The sequence below is a fragment of the Sorex fumeus genome, unplaced genomic scaffold, assembly GCF_029834395.1.
Source record: "Sorex fumeus unplaced genomic scaffold, SorFum_2.1 ptg000063l, whole genome shotgun sequence".
NCBI classification, from domain to species: domain Eukaryota; kingdom Metazoa; phylum Chordata; class Mammalia; order Eulipotyphla; family Soricidae; genus Sorex; species Sorex fumeus.
Genome location: NW_026606120.1, coordinates 80,614,223 through 80,640,353, shown reverse-complemented (window position 1 = coordinate 80,640,353; position 26,131 = coordinate 80,614,223). Strand labels below are relative to the sequence as shown.

The 26,131-nt window shown below is 48.1% G+C and overlaps 1 protein-coding gene across 8 annotated transcripts in view; it reads left to right on the top strand.

Moving 5' to 3' along the window:
* STRADA (STE20 related adaptor alpha) overlaps positions 1-26,131 on the top strand; it is a 29,770-nt gene that overhangs the window by 1,904 nt on the left and 1,735 nt on the right. For 2 of the 8 annotated variants that reach the window (XM_056126959.1, XM_056126958.1), the window contains exons 2-10: positions 4,144-4,223; positions 6,445-6,502; positions 11,942-12,003; positions 18,089-18,191; positions 18,952-19,073; positions 21,444-21,552; positions 21,640-21,763; positions 23,612-23,783; positions 24,060-24,164. In XM_056126959.1, the coding sequence (XP_055982934.1) occupies positions 4,188-4,223; positions 6,445-6,502; positions 11,942-12,003; positions 18,089-18,191; positions 18,952-19,073; positions 21,444-21,552; positions 21,640-21,763; positions 23,612-23,783; positions 24,060-24,164 (891 nt within the window). In that variant the 5' untranslated portion in view covers positions 4,144-4,187. Of the gene's footprint in view, positions 1-4,143; positions 4,224-6,444; positions 6,503-11,941; positions 12,004-18,088; positions 18,192-18,951; positions 19,074-21,443; positions 21,553-21,639; positions 21,764-23,611; positions 23,784-24,059; positions 24,165-26,131 lie in introns of those variants that run through there. The other 6 variants (XM_056126961.1, XM_056126960.1, XM_056126962.1 and 3 more) reach the window with 6 other exon arrangements.

Below are 26,131 nucleotides of genomic sequence, written 5' to 3'. Positions count from 1 at the left end.
GCAGTAACCCCTGGGAATGCAACAGTGAACAAGATGTGTTCCCTGCTCTCAAAGGATCTCTGTCCTAGAAGAGGGCATTAAATAGGCAGAAAGAGTGTGACAGGTGCGGATATGATCCTGAAACTCACACCCAGCAGATTGGGGTAGAAGGAGCAGCACAGGATACCTGAGACTACATCAAGGGTTGTAAGTTCAGGTGAGAGAAGGTGGTCCAGGAGGGGAAGCACACACTTTACTTGTCATACACTTGCTCACCAAGGGCCACACTTGTTTTGTTGTGGTACTCACGCACATTCTGGTCATTGGGCTCTCTATGATCAGTGATGTACTTTTACACATGATTGCTGGGGTTTGTGCTTGACAGAAGCAGTTCTTTCCTCTCCTACCCCCACCCCCGACTGCTTCAGAGATCGCACCCTGTGTTGTGCCAGGACCCTGAGAGCACAGTGGGCAGCCCTGAGGATTAGTCACAGCCTTATCTTGCGAGGTGCTTAGCCATTGAGCCTGCCCCGCTCTTCACGTCCACCTCCCCAACCCCGGAGCATAAAGGTCATCTCTGTTTCCTTTAGTAATTTTATTTTATTTTATTTTGACTTTTTGGGTTACACCCAGCAATACACAGGGGTTACTCCTGGCTCTGCACTCAGGAATCACCCCTAGCGGTGCTCAGGAGACCATATGGGATGGTGGGAATCGAACCCAGGTTGGTCGCGTGCAAGGCAAACGCCCTACCCACTGTGCTATTGCTCCAGCCCCTCCTTTAGTTATTTTAACTTTTCCCATTCTATTATTATGGTTCATTTTTATTTGTAGTTGGTACTGTATTCAGATAATTTTCCTCAGTGGAATTCCTATGGCCCCTCTCTTTTTTATTGATTCACCATGAGATACATTTACAAAGCTTCCATGTTTGAGTTTCGGTCATATAATGATCAGTCACCCATCCCTTCACCAGTGCATATTTTCCACCACTAAAATCCCCAGTATCTCCCCCACCCATTTCAAGCCTTCCCCTGACTGTGTGGCAGACAATTTCCACAATACTCTTTCTCTACTATGATTACATTCTATATATCTATATTTTTTTGGGGGGGTCACATCTAGTGATGTTCAGGGGTTACTCCTGACTCTGCACTCAGGAATTACTCCTGGCAGTGCCTGGGGGACCATATGGGATGCCAGAGATTGAACCCAGGTCGGCCATATGCAAGACAAACACCCTACCCGCTGTACTATCACTCCAACCCACATTCAATAGTTTGACACCAGTCCCACCACCACTCAAACCTGCCGAAAAGGAAATGCTAGACAATTTGTTTTGTATTGCTTGTTATGGATAGCATGTCGTCTTGCAGCTGAGAGAGTGGCCTCGAGTGCTAGGAATTCTAAAATTGTAATAATTAGGGTCTGGAGAGATCTCTGCAGCGAGCTGCTCGGTTCCAAGATTCTGGATCATAGTGGCCCTCTCTTAAATGTGATTGACCAAATACAGTTCTATTTCTCAGTTATATTTTCCCATGGCTGCATTTGCTTATCATTAGATTAATGTAAACTAACAGGGCAGGAGAGAGAGTTCAATAGCTTGAGTTCAGGCTTTGCAGGCAAGAGTTCCAAGTTCCAAGTTCATTTCCAAGCATCGCATGTTCCCAGCACAGCCAGGTGTGACACGCCCAAGATCTGAGTCAGGAGAAGGCCTTATGCACTGCTGGTTGTAGCCCATGAATGGAATAAAATAAAAAGTAAAGTATTGATTTGATTTATATAGTGTTAATAGTCTGTGAATCAGGTGATGTAAGTCTTGTGCTTTCAAAATCAAATGGGGGCCCCTCAGAGGAGTTACCGCCTTGCATCCTGCTGACCCTGGTTCGATCCCAAGCACCACATATGGTTCCTTGAACATGGCTAGGAATCACCCTGGAACTCAGATCCAGGAGTAGCCCACGGAATTGCCTTCAGAAACACTGCCCTCAAAAAACAAAACAGGGCTGGAGAAATAGCCCTGGGTAGGGTGTTTGCCTTGCACACGACCGACCCGGGTTCAATTCCAGCATTCCATATGGTCCCCCAAGCGTCACCAGGAGTAATTCCTGAGTGGATGAGCCAGGAGTAACCCCTGCGCAATGCCAGGTGTGACCCCAAAAAGCAAAAACCAAAAAAACAAATTAGAAAATCCAAATCTCAGGACCCAAGAGATAATACAGCAGGTAAGATGGTTACCTTTCATGCTGCCTCCCCAATTTCCATTCCTAGCTTCCCATGTGGTCCGTCAAGCACTGCCAGGAGTACTTCCCGAGTGCAGAGTTAGAGTAACGCCTGAGTATCATAGCCCCAAAACAAAAACCATCCAAATCTGCGCACCATAAAGGCTGGCTGAGGGGCAAGAGCAATAGTACAGCGGATAGGGTATTTGCCTTGCATGCAGCCAATGCAGATTCAATCCTTGGCATCCCAAATGTTTCCCTTAGCACCATCAGGAGTGAGTCCTGAGTGCAGAGCCAGGAGTAACCCCTGAGCATCACCAAGAAAGCAAAAAAAAAAAAAAAAAGTCTCGCTGACATGAAAGTGACCAGTTTAGTGGCAGCCAGAGCATGGCTTGGGGCTGGGGAAGGTGGTCTCTAGGGAATACTTGGAATTGGGCGAGTTTGAGTGTATGCAGAAATATACAAATAAGAAAAGCAGAGCTGTTGGAGTATTTGGAGAAAGTCAATAGTAGCTACATGGGCAACCAAACAAGTAGGAAAAGTAGCAATTACTGGATTACTGGGAGTAGGGTTGGGTGGAGACTAACAAACCAGCCATCAGCAAGACTTGGTGGTGGATGTGAGCCGTGTTTGCATAGTTCAAGTATAATGTGAATATGGACCATTGCACTGACCCATCTGACAGAACTTTGGAGAAGGCAGGCAGGAGAATAACAGTTTGGAGAAGGCAGGCAGGAGAATAACAGCACCAGAAGGTGATATGGTCTTTGTTGTCAGCCACCGTGGTAGAGAGTTAATAGATGCATGTCTGAAATGTGTGTCAGAACTATAGAAGGATTATTTAAGAACGAAAAACAAAACGGGGAAGGGATGTAGCGCAGCAGTGGAGTACTTACCTTGTGTCTGTGAAGCCCTGAGTTCTATGTTCAGCTAGTGTGCCCCCTGCTCCAACCCCCACAGCACCGCCAGTGGGAGTGACCCCTGGACTCCAAACATTGCCTTTCACTCCAAGGCCAAAGCAAAGGCAAAGACAAAAACACTGAACAACTAAAAGAATCAGTAATTCTGGGGCTAGAGTGATGGTACAGCAGTAGGGCACTTGCCTTGCACACTCCCAGACCCAGGTGATACCTGAGCAGAGTGAGGGTGAGCCCTGAGCACCACTGGGCTTTGGGTGTCCCCAAACCTAAAAAATAAATGAATAAAAATACTACTATGGCTAGAGAGGGACTGGAGTGATAGCACAGTGGGGAGGGCGTTTGCCTTGCACGCGACTGACCCAGGTTTGATTATTCCGTCCCTCTCGGAGAGCCCGACAAACTACCGAGAGTATCCTGTCCGCACGCAAGCTCCCCATGACGTATTCGATATGCGAAAAACAGTAACAAATCTCACAATGGAGACATTACTGGTTCCCACTCAAGCTAATCGAAGAACAATGGGAGGACAGTGCTACAGTGCATGGCTAAAGAGAGAGTACAGCGGGGTGGAGGCTTGCCTTGCACACAGTAAACTCAGATTCGATCCCCAGCACCCCGTATGGTTCCCCCGTATCCACCAGGAGGGAGTCCTGAGTGCAGAGCCAGAGTAACTGCTGAGCACTGCTGAGCACGGCCCCAAAACAAAATAAAGATGCTACTTTATTAAAAGAAAAAATTGGAGTAATTGCTCCTGGGAAGGAGTCAAAGATGAGAACCATGCTGCTAAGAATCTTCGCTTTTGCTGCTGTTGAGACTGATCTTTCAGAATGTACTTGGCCAAAGCCCATCCACATCTATTGTCACTTTAGGCATTTCTCTAAACAAATTGTTAGGATCTTGCATGAGTCTGTAGGTCTCATGCAGTGCCAGAATGGTAGTTTCATGGTCAATTTGTGTTACCTAAAAGGTGTTCCCACAGAAAGAAATCTGACTAATGCAATCCTTTTCTATTTTTGTTGTAGGTTTGAATTTTTGAAACTGAAGTAGGTCTACACATTAGGAACTCATGTCTTTTCTTGTAAGTAAACCAGAGCGAATTAGGGTGAGTGTTTCTCTTTTTCTGACTTTACTGTTTTTTATTTTCTGAAGAGCGACATAGTTGGGCAGATACTGCAGGTCTTCTCATGTAATGCCAAGAATCTTAAGGCCTTAGAGCAGGAAGGAAGGGACAGAAGAAGAAATGCAGGTGTTAATTTCAACTTCCACTTTTAAGGAAACAAAGTAAAAATACAATAAAAAGTGAAAGTGGGGGGGCAGTCTTCACTCCTAAGAAGTTGCTGACAGAGGCTAGTCAGAGGCAGGATACCCACGACTGTGTCTGACAGCAAAGGTAGAGGCGATGTCCATCTCAGTATCAGAACATCAGTTTGACCCATTTTTGTGGAGTAATGTAAGTGTTCACAATCTGCCCATTTCCATCATGTCTTCACTTCAATAAGTTTGTGTATTCACAAAAATCAGGATCAGATTGAAACTAGAACACTTTTCCCTAAGAATGATCATAGAGATTTTGTTTGTTTGTTTGGGGATGTGGGGCAGGTGTCAACACCCGATGGCACTTAGGTCTATCTCTTGGCCCTGCACTCAGGGATCACTCCTGGTGCGCTCAGGGGACCATATGGGATGCTGGGGATCGAACTTGGGTTGATTGCATGCAAGGCAACCTCCCTATATTCTGTACCACCACTTCTTGGGTTTTAAGTGAGGACTTTCTAACTACGAAATTTCTTGCATGTGAAAACTTCATCAGCTAAAATGATCTCAAAAAGGGTCAGAGAGATAGTACAGTTAATTGCCTGGCCCGTGGCAGACTGACTTAGAGTTCCTGCACCACCTACTGATGGTGTGTTAAAGGCACACAGCAGGGTTGGCCCCAAAACAAATAAAAATTACAAGAACACTGAATTAGCTGTTTTGTAGGCTTCCCTGACTTTATAGAAAAGTATCTTATTTAGTATCAAGTACTTAAAAATGCACTAGTCGTTCTTTTTAAATTTTGTAATAAAGTATAAGCACTTTGAGGTTCTCTGACTATACCACTTTCTAAATGCAAATGATATTTTTCAGTACAATGCTGCATTTTTTTTATATTTTCAAGTTTTTAATTTGTTATTTTTTTCAATTTAGAAAAATTGACAAGGGGACAGATAATGATGTAGATTTCCATTCACAAGTTATGCAATTACTTCTGAATGCTAATTCTTTTTTTATGTTTATGTATATAGATCCAAATGATCCTGGAAACAGTAAGCTTCACTGTTAATTAAAAAGAACAATTGGAACCTCTCTGTGTGAACTATATCCAGTGGAAAGAATGCTCCCAAGCCAAACTTTAACACCAGCCTTTAAGTGTAATAGGAGCTTGCTTCCATTGCTTTTAAATATGAGCTGCTTTTCTACTTCAGCCTAACCTGATTCAGGTGAAACCAGACCACTGATCAGGATGCTGGAAATCAGATACTCATTTGAAATAGGCTGGTAGTGACTGGGACGAAGCTCAGTGGCGAAGTACATTCGTCACACGTGTGAGACCCTGGGTTCAGTCCTAAATGCTGCAAAAATAAAATACGCAAACAGGAAATACCTGAAATAAGCGAGTAAAGACTACAGATTGATTAATCATATTAGTTAGGGCTGTGTTAACGTGGTTGAAAATGTAATTGATGTCTTTAAAAACCCTAGTGGAGAGAGAGTACAGGGGGTAGGCACTTGCCTTGCTGGTGGCCAACCCTGATTCAGTCCCCAGCATCCCATGTAGTCCCCCAAGCACTGCTAGGAGTGATTCTTGAGCACCTCTGGGTGTGGCCCAAAAAACAAACAAAAAGAAACCCTAGTGGATGGAATTTACAAACGAATAGAAGCTTGTGACAAATTACAGCTTGATACCTGTTTTTCTGTTGTGAATTCCAGTAGTAATTTTCAAGTTGGCATTAGTAACCTGAACCATCTGTAATAAGGCTATCATGTAGTTTTATATACAGGTAGGACAAAAGTGGTTTCTTCATTATCAAGTATTGTATGTTTTTCACTTGTCAGATTTAAGAATTATTAATCTAATTGGGCTAAGAGAAACAGAAAAGAATTATACCATTTGTTTTAAACCCAAGATTCTTTTCTGAATTTTTCCACTGAAATATATCTTAACTGTACTGTATGATTCTGTTTTCATAGTTGTGTTATTGTTTGTGTTTCTAATGGCTAATAGCTAATTTGTGCTGTGGCTTGGAAAAAATACTAATTCTCTTTGGGGTTTTCCTCTTTAGCGGTGGGTCTCGGAAAAGTTCATTGTTGAGGGCTTAAGAGATTTGGAACTATTTGGAGGTAAGTGTATTATAGCATTTTAGGTTATCATTATCACTTTAGGATAAATATATCACTACTGTTCAGTATATCAGTTTATAGAAATTGTCAGTTTTAAGGGCAAGTATAAACTAAGCTTTTATATTTGTTAAAGCCCCTTTTAAATCCATGGCTTCCTAAATATTTGTGGACTACCTAGAAGTTGTCCTGCTCTGTCTTAATTGTTAGTAAGTCAGTTACTATTTTTTAAGGTTTTTGGATTGGGGGCCACACTCAGTGGTGTTCAGGGACACTCTTGGTGGGGACCATATAGGATGCCAGGGATTGAGACCAGGTCAGCCACATGTACGGCAAAGCCCTCGCTGCTATACTATCTCTCCAGCCCCAGTAAGCCAATATTTGCTGAAAGCACATGTATTTCTTCAAAGTATCTATGAAATTAAAATGCATATTTGGGGAGTGGATGGTTTTGGCCATACCCAGTGGTGCTCAAGGCTTACTCCTGGCTCATTGCTCAGGGATCATTCTTAGTAGTCCTTAGGGGACCCATATGCAGCGCCAGAGACTGAACCCAGATTGGCTGTGTGCAAGGCATGCATGCACCTTACCCACTATGCTATCTCTGACCTCCCAAAAGCATATTCTTAAAAGGAAAAATAATCACCATTTGATTGCCTTGAAAGGGAACAGAGAGCGAGTACAGCAGGCAGGGTGCTTGCCTTGAGCACAGCCAACCCGGAGTTAGTTGTGTATACCTCTATGGTCTACTGAGCGCCGCTAGCACAAAGCCAGGAGTAAGCTCCTAGTACCACCACTTATGGCCCAAAAGCCAAGAAAAAACCTTGCAATTAAAAAAAAATAATCTGATTGTAGCCAGGCAGCAGTTATATGAAAGTTCTGCTTTTAGTGATCACAATGAGTTACTTATCTTTTCTTCTCAGAAGAAAGAAATCTGTCAAGGCAAAACCGACTTCCTTTGTAAAATCTAATTGTTGATTTCAGAAATCAAGCACAGGGGCTGGAGCAATAGCACAGCGGGTAGGGCGTTTGCCTTGCACGTAGCCAACATGGCCGACACAGGTTCAATTCCCAGCATCCCATATGGTCCCCCGAGCACGGCCAGGAGCAATTCCTGAGTGCATGAGCCAGGAGTAACCCCTGAGCACATCGCCGGGTGTGACCCAAAAAGCAAAAAAAAACCAAAAAAAAAAAAAAAAACAAACAGAAATCAAGCACATTGATGCTCTGAGGGTTACCAGACATAGGCGTTTTCCTTTCACTATTTTCAAATTGAATCTTGGAGAACTGGGTTCTTAGGCAAAGAAAACACTGTTTTAAAAACATAGTAACAACTTGCTCTTCAAGCTGTGTTCTCCCTTGAACACAAGTATGTTGCTTGCTGGTCTATGTATTTTTGCTAGCTTTTTCAAAACACTCTGGAGAAGCCTGTATTCTCTCTTGAACATGTGCTTCCTCTCTTTCTCTCCCCTCATGTCTTTCTAAGCAAGTTTTATTCAATTAAAAACTGTCTCTGATAATACTAGTGGTAGTCGTAGTTGGGGCCAGAGAGATAGTACCTTGGGTGGGCAATTGCCTTGACCTGGGTTTGATCCCTGGTACCCCATATGGTATCCCAAGCCTTACCAAGAGGTGATCCCTGAACTCAGAACCAGGAGAAATCCCTGAACACTCTTGGTGTGACCCCAAAACAAAACAAAACCAATAAATAATAGTAATAGAGCCTTATTCTTTGTGTCTTGACTATCAACATTTTCCCTTCGGTTCTTGTAGCTAAAAAGATCGGTTATCAAATCAGGTACATTGATTGACTGATCCAGAATAGCCCAAATAATCTTCAATAATTGAGAATTCAACTTGTCAGCTACTAATAGTGCCTGTTAATTTGTTTTCCTTAATGCTTGCCAAAGAACTTTCAAATGTTCATTTTTATAAATTTTGGCAGTGTTGTGTCTTAGACTAATCAGAGTTTAGGAAAAAACCTCTTGGTTATAAAGAATAAAAATGAGGGGACTGGAAAGATACTGGGAACAAAGCGATGGTACAATATGTAGGCCATCTTCCCTGCACATGGCTAACTGTTTTAGATCTCCAGCATCCCATATGGTCCTCCGAGCACCACCAGACCACCAGGAGTAATTCCTGAGTGCAGAGCCAGTAGTAATCCCTCAGCTTCACTGGGTGTGGCCCAAAATGCCAAAAAGGAAAAAAAAAGCATACTTTGCATGTGGGAGTCCCAAGATCTATCTTGGCCTTTTGTGGTCCCTCAAGCACCTTCAGGTATAGTATAGAAACCAGAGAAAAAAAGAATGAAAAGTCTGCACAGAGTTGAGACTAGCCCCTGAGCACCTCCAGATCCTCTCCAAACAACAACAACAACAACAACAAAGCTGATCTGCATTGTAAAAGAAAGATACTATATTCTGGTCTTATTTTTCCCCATTATTAGTGGGCATAGAATGGTTTAAAAGCAAATATTGGGGGCTGGAGAGGTAATAACAGTGGCAGGTAAGGCATTTGCTGTACATGTAGCCCACCCAGAGGTGTTCCGAGAGCATAGAGCCATTGGAGGAGGATCCAAATACAGCTCTTGTGACCCCCAAATCAAGGAAAGACAAAAGTAAACATTGGCATCGGTGGAAATTTAAGGTCCTGCTTATAATGAATTATTTATAATATTTTGATACTTGTGTAATTTATAATATTTTGATATTTGTGAATAGAATGGATTTGGGAGTCAGTCCCTTAGGTAGAGGATCTCCAGTTTGACAGTTCACTGGTCTCTTATCTGAGGGTGGGGAGATCAGTCTGTACGTTGTTCACAGCTTGATGAAGTGTCTGTTACCTAGTTTTATGCACCTTGGAATTTACCTTCTGCTCTGGAAGATTGGGTTTGACTTCCTTTAACCTGGCTTCCTACCTGACTGTTTTAAACAAGTTGTTCTTAACATTTTTGTACCAGAAAACTAATGGCCAAAAGAAAAACTCTTATATTTGATCAATTAAGACCAAGTTGTTCTTAACATTTTTGTACCAGAAAACTAATGGCCAAAAGAAAAACTCTTATATTTGATCAATTAAGACCTTGTAGCTGATAACTTCTAGCTACTAGAAGCTAGAAGTAATCTAGCTGATTACTTCTAGAACAGTTGGAAGTTCTAATTTTTTGATGTTACATTTTTGGAAATATGTGATAATACCAATACTTTACAATTAAAAACTCTTTAGGGGGACCATAGCGATTATATAGGGAGTAGGGCAGTTGCTGCATGTGCTCAGCCTGGTTCTCTGATACCCAGCACCTCATATGCAGTGATCCCTGAATACAGAGTCAGGAGTAACCCCTGAAAACTGCTTGGTGTGGCCCCCCAGACCAAAAAACATCAACAACAACAGCAAATCTTTAGGGGCCAGTGTGATAGTATAGTGGGTGAGATGCTTGACTTGCATGCGGCTGTCCTGGGCTTAATCCCTGGCACCCCCTATGGTCTCCCAAGCCTGCCAGGAGGGATCCCTGAGTACAGAGCCGGGAGTAAGCCCTGAGCACTGCTGGCTATGACTCCAAAACAAAACCAAATCGTTAGGGCTATAGAGATAGTAGAGTGGGTAAGGTGTTTGCTTTGCATGCAGCTAACCCTGGTTCATTACCTGGCACCATGTTGGTCCACTGAACACTGCCAGGCATGATCCCGGAGTGTAGTCAGGAGTACTGACTTAGCACTGCTGGGTGTGGCCCCCAAATAACAATACACAGAAAACAAAATCTTTGATGGCTTTGATCAATTTCATGGAATGGATAATCTAAAATATAGATATAGAATCTTTTTTGGGTTTGGCCACACCTGTTGCTCCTGGTGGTACTCAAGGGGAGCCACGCAGTGCTGGGCTCAAGTCCAGGTCTTACACATGCAGAATCTGCTCCAACCCTTTGAGACCTGCCCTTAGCCCCCAGATATAGAGTTTGTTTGATTAAGAACCAGAAGTTACTGTAATTGTCCTTTCTTTTGTTTTTACCCAGAATAGCAGAGGGACAAAAAGCCCAGAATTTACTTGTATTTAGAATGCATCTAACTGGAGAACATAACTTGTCATTATGTTCTCATATACATACTACTATATTGAATTTTTTTTTTTTTGCTTTTTTTTTGGGAGGGGTCACACCTGGCGACGCACAGAGGTTACTCCTGGCTCATGCACTCAGGAATTACTCCTGGCAGTGCTCAGGGGACCATATGGGATGCTGGGAATCCAACCCAGGTTGGCTGCGTACAAGGCAAATGCCCTACTTGCCATGCTATCACTCCAGCCCCCTGAAATTTGTTTTTATTTATTTATTTTTGCTTTTTGGGTCACACCCAGCAATGCCCAGGGGTTACTCCTGGCTCTGCACTCAGGAATTACTCCTGGCGGTGCTTGGGGGACCATATGGGATGCCGGGGATCGAACCCAGGTCGGCCGCGTGCAAGGCAAACGCCCTACCCACTGTGCTATCGCTCCGGCCCTGAAATTTTTTTTTTAATTTATAAAATATAATAAAAAAAACTATTCGGAGCCATAGTGATAGTACAGCAGGTAGGCATTTGCCTTGCATGCAACTGGTCTGGTTCAATACCTGGTATCTATCTCATGTGGTTCTCTGAAGTCCTCCAGGAATGATCCCTGAGTGCAGAGCCAGGAATAAACCCTGAGCATCATTGAGTGTGTGCCCCCCCCCAAAAAAAAAACCAAAACATTCTTAAAAACAGTTCCTCTGAGCACTACCAGGAGTGAGTATGATGAAGAGTAAGCTGGGTGTGGCCCCCAAAACAACAGAAAACCAACCATGTAAGGCAATAAATGATTTTAGTCCCCACACTTCTTGGGAATAGTCAGACTTTTGGCAGGGGGTGTTGAGAGGGTGGCCCCAGCAGTACTTCAGGCTCTGCTCAGGGATCATTCACAGAGGCGTTTGGGGGAACCGAAGGGCTGGGGAGCTGGAGATCAAACATGGGCTTCCTGCATGCAAAGCATGTGCTCCTGCCCTTTGAGCAGCTGTTTTTATGACTTGATAATGAACATTTGTTTCCAGTAAAGTTCTGAAACCAGCCCTTAAGAGCACCTTGCATATACAAATGTAAAGTCAAGGTGTGCTCAGAGTCAGCTTTCCTCAGTAACGAATGCCCATAGAATAGAATGGTTTCCTGGCCAAACCATAGATTCCTGCTCTTCTTTCTGTGGTATTTTTACTGGGGATCTGTGCATGAGCGTGCGCGTGCGCGTGTATGTGTGTGCGCGCGCACGTGTGTGTGTGTATGTGTGTGTGTGTGTGTGTGTGTGTGTGTGTGTGTGTTCGCTGCTGGAAGTTCTTTTTGCTGAAATAACTCTTTAAGTGGTTTCTATTAATAAACGTGGTCCTGAGTGCATAATTGCTGTTCTGAATGTGGGTGTGTCTTCTGCTCAAAACCCGAATGCCAACAACCCATTTCTCTACTCCAGAGCAGCCTCCGGGTGACGCTCGGAGAAAAGTAAGTGCCTCTCTAGGCTCGCGCGCTGTGGCTGTTGCATGGAGGTGACGTCTTGTGGGAGCTTGTGGGTTTTTGCTGGCCTGTCATTTTGTTTTTGCTTCTCTGTCACTGAGCTTTATTTGTAGTGTCATTCTTGTTCTTGTGGAGACTCAGGTTTCACCCTGGAAAGCTTTTGATGTGTAGCTGGGGAAGAATCTCAGGTGCTTTCCCTCTCCCTCTGGAGAACTAATGTCTCCCTCCTCTTACTTCCCAACTCTCCTATTTATCTTCCACCCCAGCCCCTTTGAAAGAAACTTCCAGTCATCTAAATTGGCTCTTTTTTTTTTTCTTTTTGGTTCACACCTGGTAAAGCTCAGGGATTACTCCTGGCTCTGCACTCAGGAATTACTCCTGGTGGTTCTCGGGGGACCATATGGGATGTCAGGGATTGAACCCGGGTCGACTGCATGCAAGGCAGATGCCCTGCCAGCTGTACCATCGCTCTGGTGCCCTCGGTTCCTCTTTTTTGCAGCTTAGCGGGACTGTAATTTCCATCCTTTGTCTATTAATGGGACTTCCGGTTACAAAATGATGTAGATGTTTGTGTAAATAATACAGATCCTGTGTCTGTCCTAAGATAGAACTTTACATCTTCTGCCTCAGAAACAGAACCCCCCACATTTAAAGTACAGAGTAAGAAAACGGTTTGTTTTTTTAATTGGCAAAAATTGCAAGAGCTTTGCCCTACTTCCTACGCTTCTCATTTATTTTACCCAAGAAAATGGTTCCAGATGTGCACAGTGAACCACACTGTTTCTATGAAACTCTTATAAATACAGAGGAGCAGAACTCTTTTCTGAACAAACCTCAAAATCTTTGCTGGTGACAGACATTTGCAGCTTTTGCAGGCGGCTCTGGGATGGAGGGCAGGCTGCTGAGTTCAGTAGGAATTTGTCTTTGAACAGAGCTTTGGCTTGGCTTATTCAGTCTCTCCTTGGAGTATTGCTCTATCAGTGCCAAACCGTTCCCAGCCAGGAGACCACAAACATTCCTCGCAGAATCAGCCCACTATTTTTTCCCCTAAAACTAGGGTGTCCCTTATGTATAATTTTTTGTTTTCACTGCCAATTTTAAATCAAAAGAGATCTTGTGTGAAACCTGTGGGAAGTTGAATGCATCTATTGGCATCTCATGATATTGTCTGTGTGCTTAAGCCTCTGGATTTTTTTTTAAACTCTAAGCAGTGTCATCATGTGATGATAATTTCTAGATATCAGTACTTGATCTTTCAAATGCTTCAAAGTGTATGAAATGCTTTTTGTAGTGGGGGGAACTAGGAAGAAGGTTTAATGGAATTAGTTTATTGGGTTTTTTCCCCCCTTCTCTAGGTAATTCAGGATTGTGTATTACACTAATAAAACTGTGCCATGCTAGCTTCTAGAGTATGGACTATTTCATCCCTTCCATCTGAATTTTGACCTTCTCTAGATCTGAAACAATATAATAAGCTTTTTCTGCCTTTCTCGGTCCTATGTCTGGATCAGTGTTCCTTTTAGAACATTGCTGTTGGTTCCTGGTTGGCTTTTTTGACTCAAGATGGATTTCTCCGAGCTCAGAGCTATATTCTGTTATCTGGGAATATCAAAAGAGTAGAAAAGCATCCATTTTACAACGGTTCCCTGGGAATTGGGGGTGGGTAGAGAATCGAAGCAAGTACAGGACTAGCTCATTTCATACAATTCTAGGAACTCAATGAATCCCTGTCAGTCCAGGGAGTTTTATCATGGAGGCCAGAGAGGGTCTCAGCAGGCTGAGTGCAGGCTTTGTAAGACACCCGGAAGTGATCTTTCCTCCCACACGGTCCCTTGAGCCCCACTATCTCCAGAAACAAAACAAGTATTTTATTTTTTTTTTTGAATTAAAACTTTTTTAGGGCCAGAGTGACAATACAGTGGGTAGGTTGTTTGCTTTGCTTTCAGCCAACCCGGGTTAGATTTTTCGGCATCCCATTTGGTCTCCCTAGCACCCCCCATCCTCCCAGGAGTGATCCCTGAGTATAGAGCCAGGAATAATCCCTAAGCACCACTGCCCCTGGGTGTGCCCCCCAAAACAACTCCCTGTCAAAAAAAATAAATAAGAGAGGGGGGAAAAAAACCACTTTTGAGTGGTTTCCTATAGTTAAGGGAGATTGTAGCGGCCTGAAGAGACAGTACACCTGGCACAGTGCTTGCCTTGTGTGTGGCTGACACGGGTTTGGCAGGGCATGTGCCTTGAACATGTGAGTCTCTGAATTCACTCCCTGGTGCTTCAAGCCCCTGGTCACCCCGTTATGGGCGTGTTGCATGCAGGCTGGTGTTTCCCATGTGTTCCATTATGTGGAGCCCCATATCCTGTTCTCCTTTTTGTGGGAATGACAAGGACGTGGCAGAACAGTGCCTCGGTCAAACTTGGCTTACGTACAATTTTTTTTCTTTTTAAGTTGTACTGTAGGGGCTGGAGCAACAGTCCAGCGGGGCCAGCGCTTGCCTTGCAGTCAAGGAGGTAGGCAGGGGCCAAGGCAGGTGCTTCCTTCCTGGCCAGAGGCAGCATGTTGGGTCCAGAAGTAGCCTCTTGGGTAAACTGAGACCCTGAATTTACTGAGGAGGAAAGAGCATCTGCAAGGCGAGGCCATGGGCAGGCCATCCAGGTGTGGGGTGAGAAAGGATTCTTGGGCTGGAGCAATAGCACAGCGGGGAGGGCGTTTGCTTGCACGCAATCAACCCGGGTTCGATCCCCAGCATCCCATATGGTCCCCCGAACACCACCAGGAGTAATTTCTGAGTACAGAGCCAGGAGTGTTACCTCTGTGCATTGTCAGGTGTGACCCAAAAGAAAAAAAAAAGATAGAAAGGACTCTTAAGATGAAGTTATTATGCAGCTTATGGCCTCTAAACAGAGTCCCTATTTCTTTCAAATTGCCTTTTCATTTTGCTGCTTGATTGTGTGTTCGAGGTACTTGGCATGTAGATGCTAGTATGGGGAGCTGTGACCCACTGTGCTCAGGGGCCATTCCTGGCTCTGTGCTCAGAAGTGACTCCCAGCAGTGTTTGGCGAACTCTCTGTGTATGACCTGGCATCTGAACCAGGGTTAACCACCTCCCAGACAAGCACCTAACCACCCTGTACTACCCCTCTGGCCTGAACCCAACACCGTAAGATTATTCTGCTTGGAGATAGTTCTAAGAAGTCACATTGCCCTAAAATGAGCCCAGCGTTAGGGAAGATGGAGAAGCGTAGGAGCCAGGATCAAGCCAGCCTTCACTTGCATCCAGCTCAGCTGAGGGTTGTTCCCTCTAGTCCCTCTCGCCTGCTGAACAGGGGAGTGGCCCACAAGAAGGTAGCAAGAGGGAGGAGGATATTAATGAACATTTATTAGATACTAGTTATGTGACAGGTAGCACAGAACTTTGGGTAGTGATGTCACTGCACAGTCACAAGAACTCTGGAGGTGGGAATCAGTTCACTGCTGAGATGAAAGAGCCCCCGAGAGGAGGCGGCAACGTGCCTGCCACTCTGGGCCAGCAGTCAGCCCCAGTGATACCTTGACCCTGGCGCTCAGCCTTACACCCAGTGTTTTAGGTTAAATGGCCTCACCCAGAGTTTAACAGATGTTGACACACAGTGAGTCCCTGGATAAGCCGTCACGGTCACGGTCCTCCCATTGTTCATCGATTTGCTCGAGCAGGCCCAGTAACATCTCCATCGTGAGACTTCTTGTGTTTGGCATATCCAATACATCACGGGGAGCTTGCCAGGCTTTGCCGTGCGGGCGAGATACTCTCAGTAGCTTGCCGGGCTCTCCGAGAAGGGTGGAGGAATCGAACTCGGGTTGGCCATGTTGGCTGCCTACAAGGCAAACGCCCTACGCTGTGCCATCACTCCAGCCCAGGACAAGCCGTACCTCAGGGAAAGACTGAGTTTAGCAAAATGAGACAGTTGGCCTCAGCACTGAGTTTCGCAAAGCCTTCACTGGGCGAATATAACGTGTACTCCCTCACAGCAGAGTAGCTGTGTTTTCTGACATTGGTCATGTAAACTTTTCCCATGCATGAACTATTAGGATTCCTGCCCCATAGGTTCACTTTGGGGAAACCCTGCATTAAAATGACTCTGAAAAAGAGATGAGAGGAAAGGCATTTTTCACCTGGGAGAAAACCAATATGACTGAAAAGCATATGAAAAGAGAACTTTTATGTATTTGTTTTGGCTTTTTGGAGCACACCCGGTGATGCTCAGGGGTTACTCCTGGTTCTGCACTCAAGAATTACTCCTGGCGGTGCTGAAGGGACCCTGTGGGATGCTGGAGATTGGATCCAGGTCAGCCACATACATGGCAAACACCCTCCCCACTGTACTGTCATTCTAGCCCCGAAAAGAGGATTAACTGTATTAGCAATTCGAGAAATGCAGAGCAAACCCACAGTTCCATTGGCAAAACTAACCCCAAATTTCCTGAGTCGTGGGGAGGGGGACGGGTAGGTCAGTGAGGTCTGCATATATTTCGGGTGAAGGCAGGAGTTGGCTTACCCTTCTGGAAAGCCTCTGGACACTCTGTCCCCATGTGGCCCAGCAGTTCCGCTCACAGGCGGCGACTTAGAGTAAGTCTTGCTGATGCATCAGGAGACACCTTCAGACATGCTCCCAGCATCGCCTTTCTCAGTAGCAGCACTGACAGGTGACCCTGGAAGCCCTCAGCATTGGAGTGGGAAAGTTGAAGTCTAGGCCCAGATCTCCATCCAGTCAGACGGGTGAACAACACTAAAATAACAACCGTATGGAGGAACCTCAAAAAGATAAAACCTGTTTAGAATGTGAGGTGGTCGATAAGAGACTCACTTCCGCTGAAGGCGGTTCCTGTAATTGTCCGCCAAGGGGAGGGATGTCTGTCGCCTGGATTCTCTCCGTGGCACTGTCAGCTCTTCGTGGAGGATATGTCGGGCACTCCCTGGGAGGTGAAGTTGCCTTGTTGGGACATTCCCAGCTGAGACTCTCCCGAAGGGGGGCCGAGCCTCAAGCCTTCCCAAGGACGTTTTCCTGGCCAGAGGTCAGGCCTATGGACGCCGCATCTGAGCTGGCGCTGGCCTGAGGTTTCCATTCCAGTTGGATACTCATCAGAAGAAAAGGGTCCTGAAGAAAGATTCATGGTTCCTGGACCATACAAGTTTAGGGCTGGAAGGAGACTTCCGCCCCAGAGGGGCCGGGAGAGGTGTTGACCTGCTCTGGGCACTCCCCTTTGGGACCTAGCCTCAGAGGTCAGCGGTGCGACCCCTGCAGCCAACAACATGCATCCTGAGTAGGCAGAAAGGAGGGAGCAAGCAGGCCCCTCTGCCAGGGAGGCACTTACTCTGTCCTTACCTGTAGCCCATCGGAGTGTGGTTTTCTTGCTTTCCACTGACTTTGGCTCTGTTTTGTTTTATTTTTTTTGGGGGGGGGGTCAAGGAACTTCACCTACTGGTGTCAGGGTGTCAGGGGACTACTTCTGGTGATGCTGCGGGGCTCAGCAGGTGCCATGGATTAAACCCAGGCCCCCATATGCAAAACATGTGCTCCACCCTCTCAGTGCTCCTTCCCAGCCTGGTCTGGGCTCTGGGTTGCCTAAAAGGACACATGCTGACTTCCTTTTGCCGATAGCAAGATTCAACAGTCTGGTGGTCAGGACCTTAAAAATAGAATGCAGCAGGAAGTTCAGAAGACACCCTCCCCTCGCCCCCCTCCCCCCACACACACACAACACATGCTTCTCCATCCCCCTTCTCTTTTCTAAATGCGCCTTTCCCCAGACGTCTTTGTCTTTTCCCCTTTTAACAAACGAGCCAGTTGTGGGAAGGGACAAGTGAAGCCCCATTTGACTAGACTGGTCCTCCTTGTCCCCATTGCGGGGTAGAGCTGGTACTGGGACAGATCAGCACCCCAAACAACTGGTGTTCTCCACTGAAATTGCTGGCTATGCTTTTTGGACCCAGAATTTATGTTTGCTTAGATGCCAGTTTACCTGAGGGCTTCACTCCCATGCCCCTCCCCCTGTGCCCTGGTTTTCTCCCATTCATCTCTTTTTCTTTTCCTTTAGACCAATGAGGCGAGCTCAGAGTCGATAGCATCCTTCTCGAAGCCGGAGATCATGAGTAGCTTTCTGCCAGAGAGGGGGTGTTATGAGCTACTCACCGTCATAGGTAATGCCCAGGGCACCACCCCCGCTTTTTTGGTTCCCCTCCCCCCCCCCAGGAATGTGGGCCAGAAGCTAGTTCTTAGTTCATGGAGGCCTCACACTTACCTTGGCACTTTGTTTTCCACCAACCCCGCTTTGGTGATCCTTTTTTCACCGGAATCCCAAAGAGGAGAGTGTTCAAAGCCCCCTTGGCACTTCTGGTCGTGCTAGGACTTGAACTCTCAGCCCTGTGCTTTCTTTGGCAACTTCCCCCATTCCCTTCACTTTGTTGCTGTTGTGAGGTGGGGGCAGGGTGGCGGGATGGGGGGGGGTGCAGTGTTTGCACAAAGCTGCACAGCAGAGATTGTGCCCGGGGTCCCGGACAGCAAAGGTGACAAAACTCCACCTGGCACATGCAGGTGACACCAGGAATTGAATTCCTGGCTTCAGGCTTGCAGATCAGGTGCTTTTGTTTTCATCAGGACGACAGTCAGCAGAGCTGATGGACAGGGCCAGGGCGCTACTGGAAATAACTTGGCATAACAGAGCAGGCCTGGGCAGGGGTGGTGAGTGCTGCCAGGCTGGTGGTGTTCTGGGATTGTGAATCTCACAGCCAGCAGGACTGGGGCCACTGCTGGGATGCATCAAGGCCTCACACAACGAGGCACGCAAGGCCGGCACTCTTTTGCCTTTTTAAATCAAATTTTCTTAAAAGAAGGCAAAAGGCTTTGCCAGTAATGCCACGTAAACTCTCGTATGTGGGGGGCATTTCTCTTTTCTTGTAGGCAAAGGCTTTGAGGACCTAATGACAGTGAATCTAGCAAGGTATAAACCAACGGAGGAGTATGTGACAGTACGAAGGATTAACCTGGAGGCTTGTTCCAACGAGATGGTGACGTTCCTGCAGGTAAGAAATGTGAGCTTGGGCCCCAGTGATGAGACAGCAGGTAGGGCATTTGCCTTGCATGCAGCTGACCCGGGTTCGATCCCCAGCATCCTACAGGTCTCTTGAGCCAAGACCCTCCTGGAGTGATCACTGAGCATCGCCAGGTGTGGCCTAAAACCAACCAAACAAAAAACAGCGAGCACAACACTGGAGTCTGCTTTGCTCCGGCAGGGCCGACAGGGCACACCTTACTCTCAGGGTCCTCTTGAGAGTGGGCTGGATGCTGTCAGTGAGAAGCTTGGGTGTCTGTGGACTGTAAGGCTGCTCAGCCCAATGTATATTCCCTGTCATCGTCACTTTTTTTTTTATTTTTATAGTTGTTCACAGTGCTTTATTACATTCAATATCCCAACACCAGTCCCATCACCATTACACCTTCCCACCACCATTATTTCCAATTTTCCCAACCACCACCCAAGCCTGCCCCAATAGCAGGCCTTAAAGGATCTTTTGTATTGCTTGTTATGATTAATTTGCTAAAAATGCTCAAAAAAGATTTCCTTAAAAGAAAGCACGTGAAGGGGGTTGGAGCAATAACACAGCGGGTAGGGCGTTTGCCTTGCATGTGGCCGAGCGGGTTTGATTCCCAGCATCCCATATGGTCCTTAAGCACCGCCAGGGGTAGTTCCTGAGTGCAGGGCCAGGAGCAACTCTTGAGCATCGGCAGGTATGACCCAAAAAGCAAAAAAAAAAAAAAAAAGTGTGTGAAGATTGTTATATCTCACTCTGGAGCCATTAAGCTCTTGTATGAGATTATTAAGATGTTGTTACCAGGTAAGCCATGTGTGTTAATATTTCCTTAATCAAGATTGCCTTCTACTTTCATCCCATCCAATGTGGTGTGCTACTCCTGGCGTACGAGTGGTATAGAGTATGAGGTGTCCTGGCTGCGAAATTTTGCTAGGGTGGTAGAGCTGGGGTTAATGGCCCATCTCTCCACGTGCTAGCTGTTCCGAGAGGCTTTGTCACTTGCTGGTGGTTTGAGGCCAGGTTCATAGCCAGGCAGTTCCCGTTGCGTACAGCCTGCCGCACCCTCGGCTGCTGGCAGCGGGCCTCAAACTCCTGTCCCGTCTGCCCATGGTTCCTTTCTGTTGCTGCTCCATTCGTGTTCCACGGATGCAGCCTTGGGCCTCGCAAAGGGGAGCTGGATTCCTCTGTGTTGACAAGGACTCGCCCAGGGTCCTATGAGACTGGGATACTCAGGCCCCATCCCCTTCTTTAACTCCAGTGTTTGGGTGGATCTGGGCTCCCCAGAGGGTGCTCGCATACCAGCTCTTGTATTCTGAGTTGTCCATCTGTCAAGGGTGAAACAGGAAATGAGTTTTCTTAGTTCTTCGGGAAGAAGCTTGTCTGGAGCATCTGAATTTGCTCTAGTTCATGCTGGACTTGAGGATTTTTTCCTTTTCATCCCAGAGAAAAGGTACTGCCTATGTGGCCTTCGCTCATGTCCCCTTTTTTCCAGACTGTGGAGTTTCTGTAGATTTTTTTGGTGTGGGGAGCTTCTTTTGTTTGTTTTGGAGGATCGTACCCAACTGTACATGGGGCTTATCCTAGCTTATGCTAGAGCAACACAAGCCAGGATTATGGTACTTGATGATCCAAGTGGTGCCGGGAATCGAACCTGGGCCTCATACGTGCCAGGTACTCCAGTGCTTTACCTCCAGGCTGCCTCCCCAATCCCTCTGTGGTTCTTTTGTCCAGTTTTTCTTTCCTACCTCCTCTGTCTGCCCCACGTTTCCCTTCTGTGTATTTGCTCCTGAGGGAGGATTCTCAGTCTCTAGCGGCAGGAGAAATACCTTTGCGTGGTTACTAGTTACCACGCTTTCTTTAACCCTTTCTCATTTCTGTTGACGCTTTTCCCTTCTTCCGGGTAGAGCTGTGCTGTGGCCCCTGAAACTGAACTCAGCCTGTCTCTTGATGAGTCCTCTGTCTACAGTTTGTTTTCCTCATCCCCAAGGAGGCCTGGAGCTTATCAGCGGTTTCTGTGTTTGATGGTGGTGGTGATGGTGGGGGGGGGGGGGTGTTGTTTCTTTTGTTTCTTTGTTTTGGTTTGTTTTGGGGTCACACCCAGCGGTGCTCAGGGCTTACTCCCGATGCTGCACTCAGGAGTTACTCCTGAGGGTGCTTGGCGGACCATTGGGGATGGCGGGAGGGGAGAGGGGAGTCAGCCAAACACAGGCTGGCGCCCTCCCCACTGTGCCAGGCTCTGGCCCCCTGGGGGGTTGTTTCTCGCTCAGCGCAGGCTCCCCATTGGCGGTGGCGGCTCCCCGGTTGCTCTGGCTGCCATGCATGTGTGGAGCCCCTTGACTCTGACTCCAGCGTCGCTTTCAGGGGGAGCTGCATGTCTCTAAGCTCTTCAGTCACCCCAACATCCTCCCGTACCGAGCCACCTTCATCGCTGACAACGAGCTGTGGGTGGTGACCTCATTCGTGGCCTATGGTGAGTGGGGCAGGGAGGGGGGGCGAGTGCTTAGCGGGTCCTTGCCCTGCTCTGCCTGCCCTGTTGCCTCACCATCCTGTCATTCAGGTTCTGCCAAGGATCTCATCTGCTCGCACTTCATGGACGGCATGAGTGAGCTGGCCATCGCCTACATCCTGCAGGGGGCGCTCAAGGCCCTAGACTACGTCCACCACATGGGCTACGTTCACAGGTGCTGTCCAGGGCCTACCCAAGCCCAGCCGGGGTCTGTCTGAGGGACCTCCAAGACTCCGCCCCAGTGGGCCACACTGTTATCCTTCCGAGTGTCTCCAGAGTGAGCAGTGTGGTCCTCACACGAACCGCTAGCCTTGCCACACCCCCTTTCTTCCTTTCTTGAGGCGTTTAGAGTGGGGGCCCCAGAGTCGGCCCAAGGCTGGGGGACAAGACAGATGAGGAGGGGCTTGCATGCTCCACTCAGAGCTGGGCCCATCCCTGGGGTGGATGGCCTCGGGCCATTGGTGCAGAGGCAGCCTTGTAGAAGGGATTGAGGGTTGCTGAGCCATAGGGAACTGTCCAAATGTTCTAGAAGCACCAGGCAGGGTGCTGGAGCCATCCCACAGCAGGCAGGGCATTTGCCTTTCAAGCAGCTCAGGTTCGATCCCCGGCACCCCATATGGCCCTCTGAGCCTGCAGGAGTAATTCCCAAGTTCAGAGCCAAGTGTAGCTCCTGAGTATTGCTGGGTGTGGCCCCCAAACAAACAAAAAATACCAGATACAGCAGAAAATGGATGGGTTTGACTAAGATTAAGACTATAAATATAGATACATAACATCATATGTAAATATATAATTATAGATACAATAAGATTATGTCAAGATAAAAGATTTTTCTTCAATAAAGGACTATAGCAAATTAAGCACTGGGTGACAGCAGGGGTGAGATTAGCTTTGTTCAAACTACAGAGGAGATGGGAACAAGGAGATCATGTGAATCACCAGGAAAAGAAACAAAGAAGCAATAGAGAAGGAGCAGAAGATAAGGAGTTTATAGAAGGGGAAGTACAAGGCACTGGCAGACTTGTGCGCAGCCATATCAAGTGGTAGAAAAGCATGTTAAGCTAGGATATCACGAGAGGGGAGATAAGGGGCATGGTGGGATGAGTGCAGGATGAACCCAGGGCCCATATCCTTAGGCATCACCAAGAGTGACCCTTGAGGTGTGACACTCCCTCCTCCCTAAGACAACAGAATTGGATGCCACACTGGCAGTGACCTGCTGGGCTTCCTATCTGCATAGGAAGGGGGGCTCCTCAGCTGTAGCTCGGGGTGACACCAACCCAGGACCCTGGATGCTGCCTCGCGGTGTGCACCCCAAAGACACTGTCTCATGGGCCCATCGGGGACGTGTGTGTGAGTGTCATGGTTCACGGCCGTGGTGGTTAGTGGCTGCGTTCCTGGAGGGATCTGTGAGAAAGTGTCAGAGCCACCCCAGGGCCCAGGGGCCACTGAGAGGCACTAGAGAGGTGGCCACAGCTGCTCCGGCGCTGCCTAGGATGAAAATGGACCAGCGGGGGCCAGAGCACGCTCCCCAGACACACTTGCATACGCGACAGTGGCACGTTTCACCCTCAAGGGAAAGGGATAGAGTGACAATGGGTGGCAGGGGAAGCAGTGGTGTGTGAGCATAAAAGAGAACCAAGCAGAACGAGGCAGAGGTGGGGCGGGGAGGCGCACACCAAGCAATGCTCAGGACTTACTCCAGGCTCTGTGCTCTGGGATCACATCTGGAGGGGCTCAGAGGACCATATGTGGTCCTGGGGATCGAACCCTGGTTGGCTGTATGCACGGCAAGTACCTAACCCACTTTACCATCACTCTAGCCCCCAGAACAAAGTTTTTAATATGACACATAAGCCAGGTCCCGCTAGTTTTCTTGGTCTTTGCAAGTTTTGTAGCTCTTCCCATGTAGCGGGTCCACGCACATTGAAGTACACAGACCCTGCCGAGGGGTGAGAGGGACTGGCTCTAGCATGTGAGAACTGTGCTCGTGACCGCCCCCACCCCCCGCCTCCAACCCCAGGAGTGTCAAAGCCAGCCATATCCTGATCTCCGCGGACGGGAAGGTCTACCTCTCCGGCTTACGCAGCAACCTCAGCATGATCAGCCACGGGCAGCGCCAGAAGGTGGTGCACGACTTTCCCAAGTACAGTATCAAGGTCCTGCCCTGGCTCAGCCCAGAAGTCCTGCAGCAGGTCAGTTTCTGGGGACCCGCAGAGCCTCCCAGGCTGACCAGGGCTTGGAGGGTGGGGGAGGGGGCTTCTGCGGGCAGATGATGAAAGATGCCTGGTGTCCCCGAAGGCAGCGGCCCCCCTGCCCGCTGGCTGCAGTGGTGGTGGCCGTGACAGAGACCCCACAGCTGGCCCCGACTCAGGAAGGCTTCCTTCTCCCCACCTCAGTCTCTGCGCCACGCGCTTCACCAGCAGTGCAGCGGGCAGAATGTGATCTCTGCCCTTCTCCTTCTGACTTAGAATCTGCAGGGTTACGATGCCAAGTCCGACATCTACAGCGTGGGGATCACAGCGTGCGAGCTGGCCAACGGCCACGTTCCCTTTAAGGACATGCCCCCCACCCAGGTGAGCCCACGCCACAAACATCATTCTTCTCCAGGGCGCTGAGGTGAGAGCGAGACTTTTCCTTGAGGGGTCTCCTACGGCGCTTGGGCACCATTGTGGTCTGATGTCATGGCTTCCTTCTCTGTGCCGGCTGCAGGAGGCGGTGGGGGCCTCCTCGCCACGGGCCTGTGTGAAATGGGCTGTCAAGCTTGCCCAGCTGCAGTATTTAAGGTCTCACTGTGTCCTCCCGCCTCCCAGCTAGCCCCTAATGTCTTATGCTTAGCTTTCTCAGGTTCTGCGCTGCCACTGTCTGGTGCAGCCATCTGGGCATCTCTGACCTGCAGCTTCTATGTCCATACAGATGCCCACGTGCCTGGCGCCACAATCCCAGGGAAGAAGGCCTTACCTAGCAAGTGGCCTGGTGTCATTAGGCTAAGGATGCACTGAGTCCCAGCTGCCAGGAACTGAGCCTAGAACCCAGAAGGGAGTGGGAACCAGGGGCCCAGACCCGGGGTGAACCTTTCCCTACACTATCACAGTTGTGGGCCTGAGGAAGTGACCCCAGGAAGGCTTCTTAGAGGAGGTGGCATGAGGCTTGCAGGTAAATAGGAGCCATGAGAAGAGAAGGAACTGGAAGGGGGCTCCGAGCCAGCGACAGAAATAATGCCAAAACCAGAGCCCAGAGAGTGCGGCCAGGGTAGAATAGTGCCTTGTTTAGGGCACATGGTGCCTGACCAGTTCAGTCCCGGCCATCGACAGGTGTCACCTTTGAGGCCAGGCCTCCAGCAGCACCTCGGCTGCTGGGACTCCCACACCACAGGGCCCAAGCAGGACCCTACCCTCGGACTTTTGCATTGAAGCATTGATTGAAAAGCGCCAGGGGCATCCCTGGTGGACCTCCTGCTTGGGAATGGGCCGACAGGGCCTCATGATGGTCAGCGCGGATGGCACTCGCCTTGCATATGGCCAACCTGGGTTCAATGCCCATCACCCCAGAGGGCCCCCTGAGCCCACCAGAAGTGAGTACTGAGCCAGGAGTAAGCTCCGAGCACTGGGGATGTGGTCCTGAAACTAAACCAATCAACCCAGAAAAGGACCAGGATTGGGGAGAGAAAGTGGTTGGGAGCAGCTGATCCAGGCCTGGGGGTCTGCCATGAGGGGCCGCAGTGGACCCGCGAAGGCTACTCTAGCCGGGGGCTCGGTCTCGGAGACAGGTCAGGAGGGCATGGACGTCTAGGAGAGGAATCTAGGGATTGGGTAAAAATCGAGAATAAAAGTAAAAATCTAGGGACAGAAAGACGCCCACAGAGGTGACTTGGAGGTGAATGGGAGGGTCAGCTGGACCCCCTGTAGCAGCAGTAGAACCTCAGAGATGAGGGAAAGGTCCAGATCCTCCCTGTTCATTGTAGTCACTGGCTGCCCGCGGCTTGTGAGCACTTATAGTATGTGTGGCCAGTGGGGGACCAGAGAGACAGCACAAAGGGTGGGGGCACATGCTGAACTCTTGACGACACGGTCCCTGCCAGCACTGTCAGGAGTGATCCCTGAGCATCGCTGGGTATGGTCCTGAAACAGAAAAACACCTAAAAATATGCTCAGTGCAATGTGGAACTGAATTTTGGAACATGATTTTTAGTTCATTTAGATGGAACCAGGCCTGGGGGGCTAGTGGCTGCCACATGGGTGCAGCTCTGGGGAGTTCCAGGGTGGACATACTGCTCAGGTCAGCCCTGTGGATTCCCCAGGGTGGGACTCTGGCAACAGGTGGGGTCTGAGGACTGTCCCTCCAGAAAGTGACTGGTGCCTTCACCCCCGAAGAGCCTGGTACCTGAGCCCCGCCTCGCAGCCATGGCGAAGGGCTTCTTATTTTACTTATTTATTTTTTTAGTCACTATGAAATTACTGGTGGGTTTCAGGCATACAGTTAGGTTACACCACCACTCACTTCACCACTGCCTACTCCCTCCACCAATGTCCCCACCCAGTTT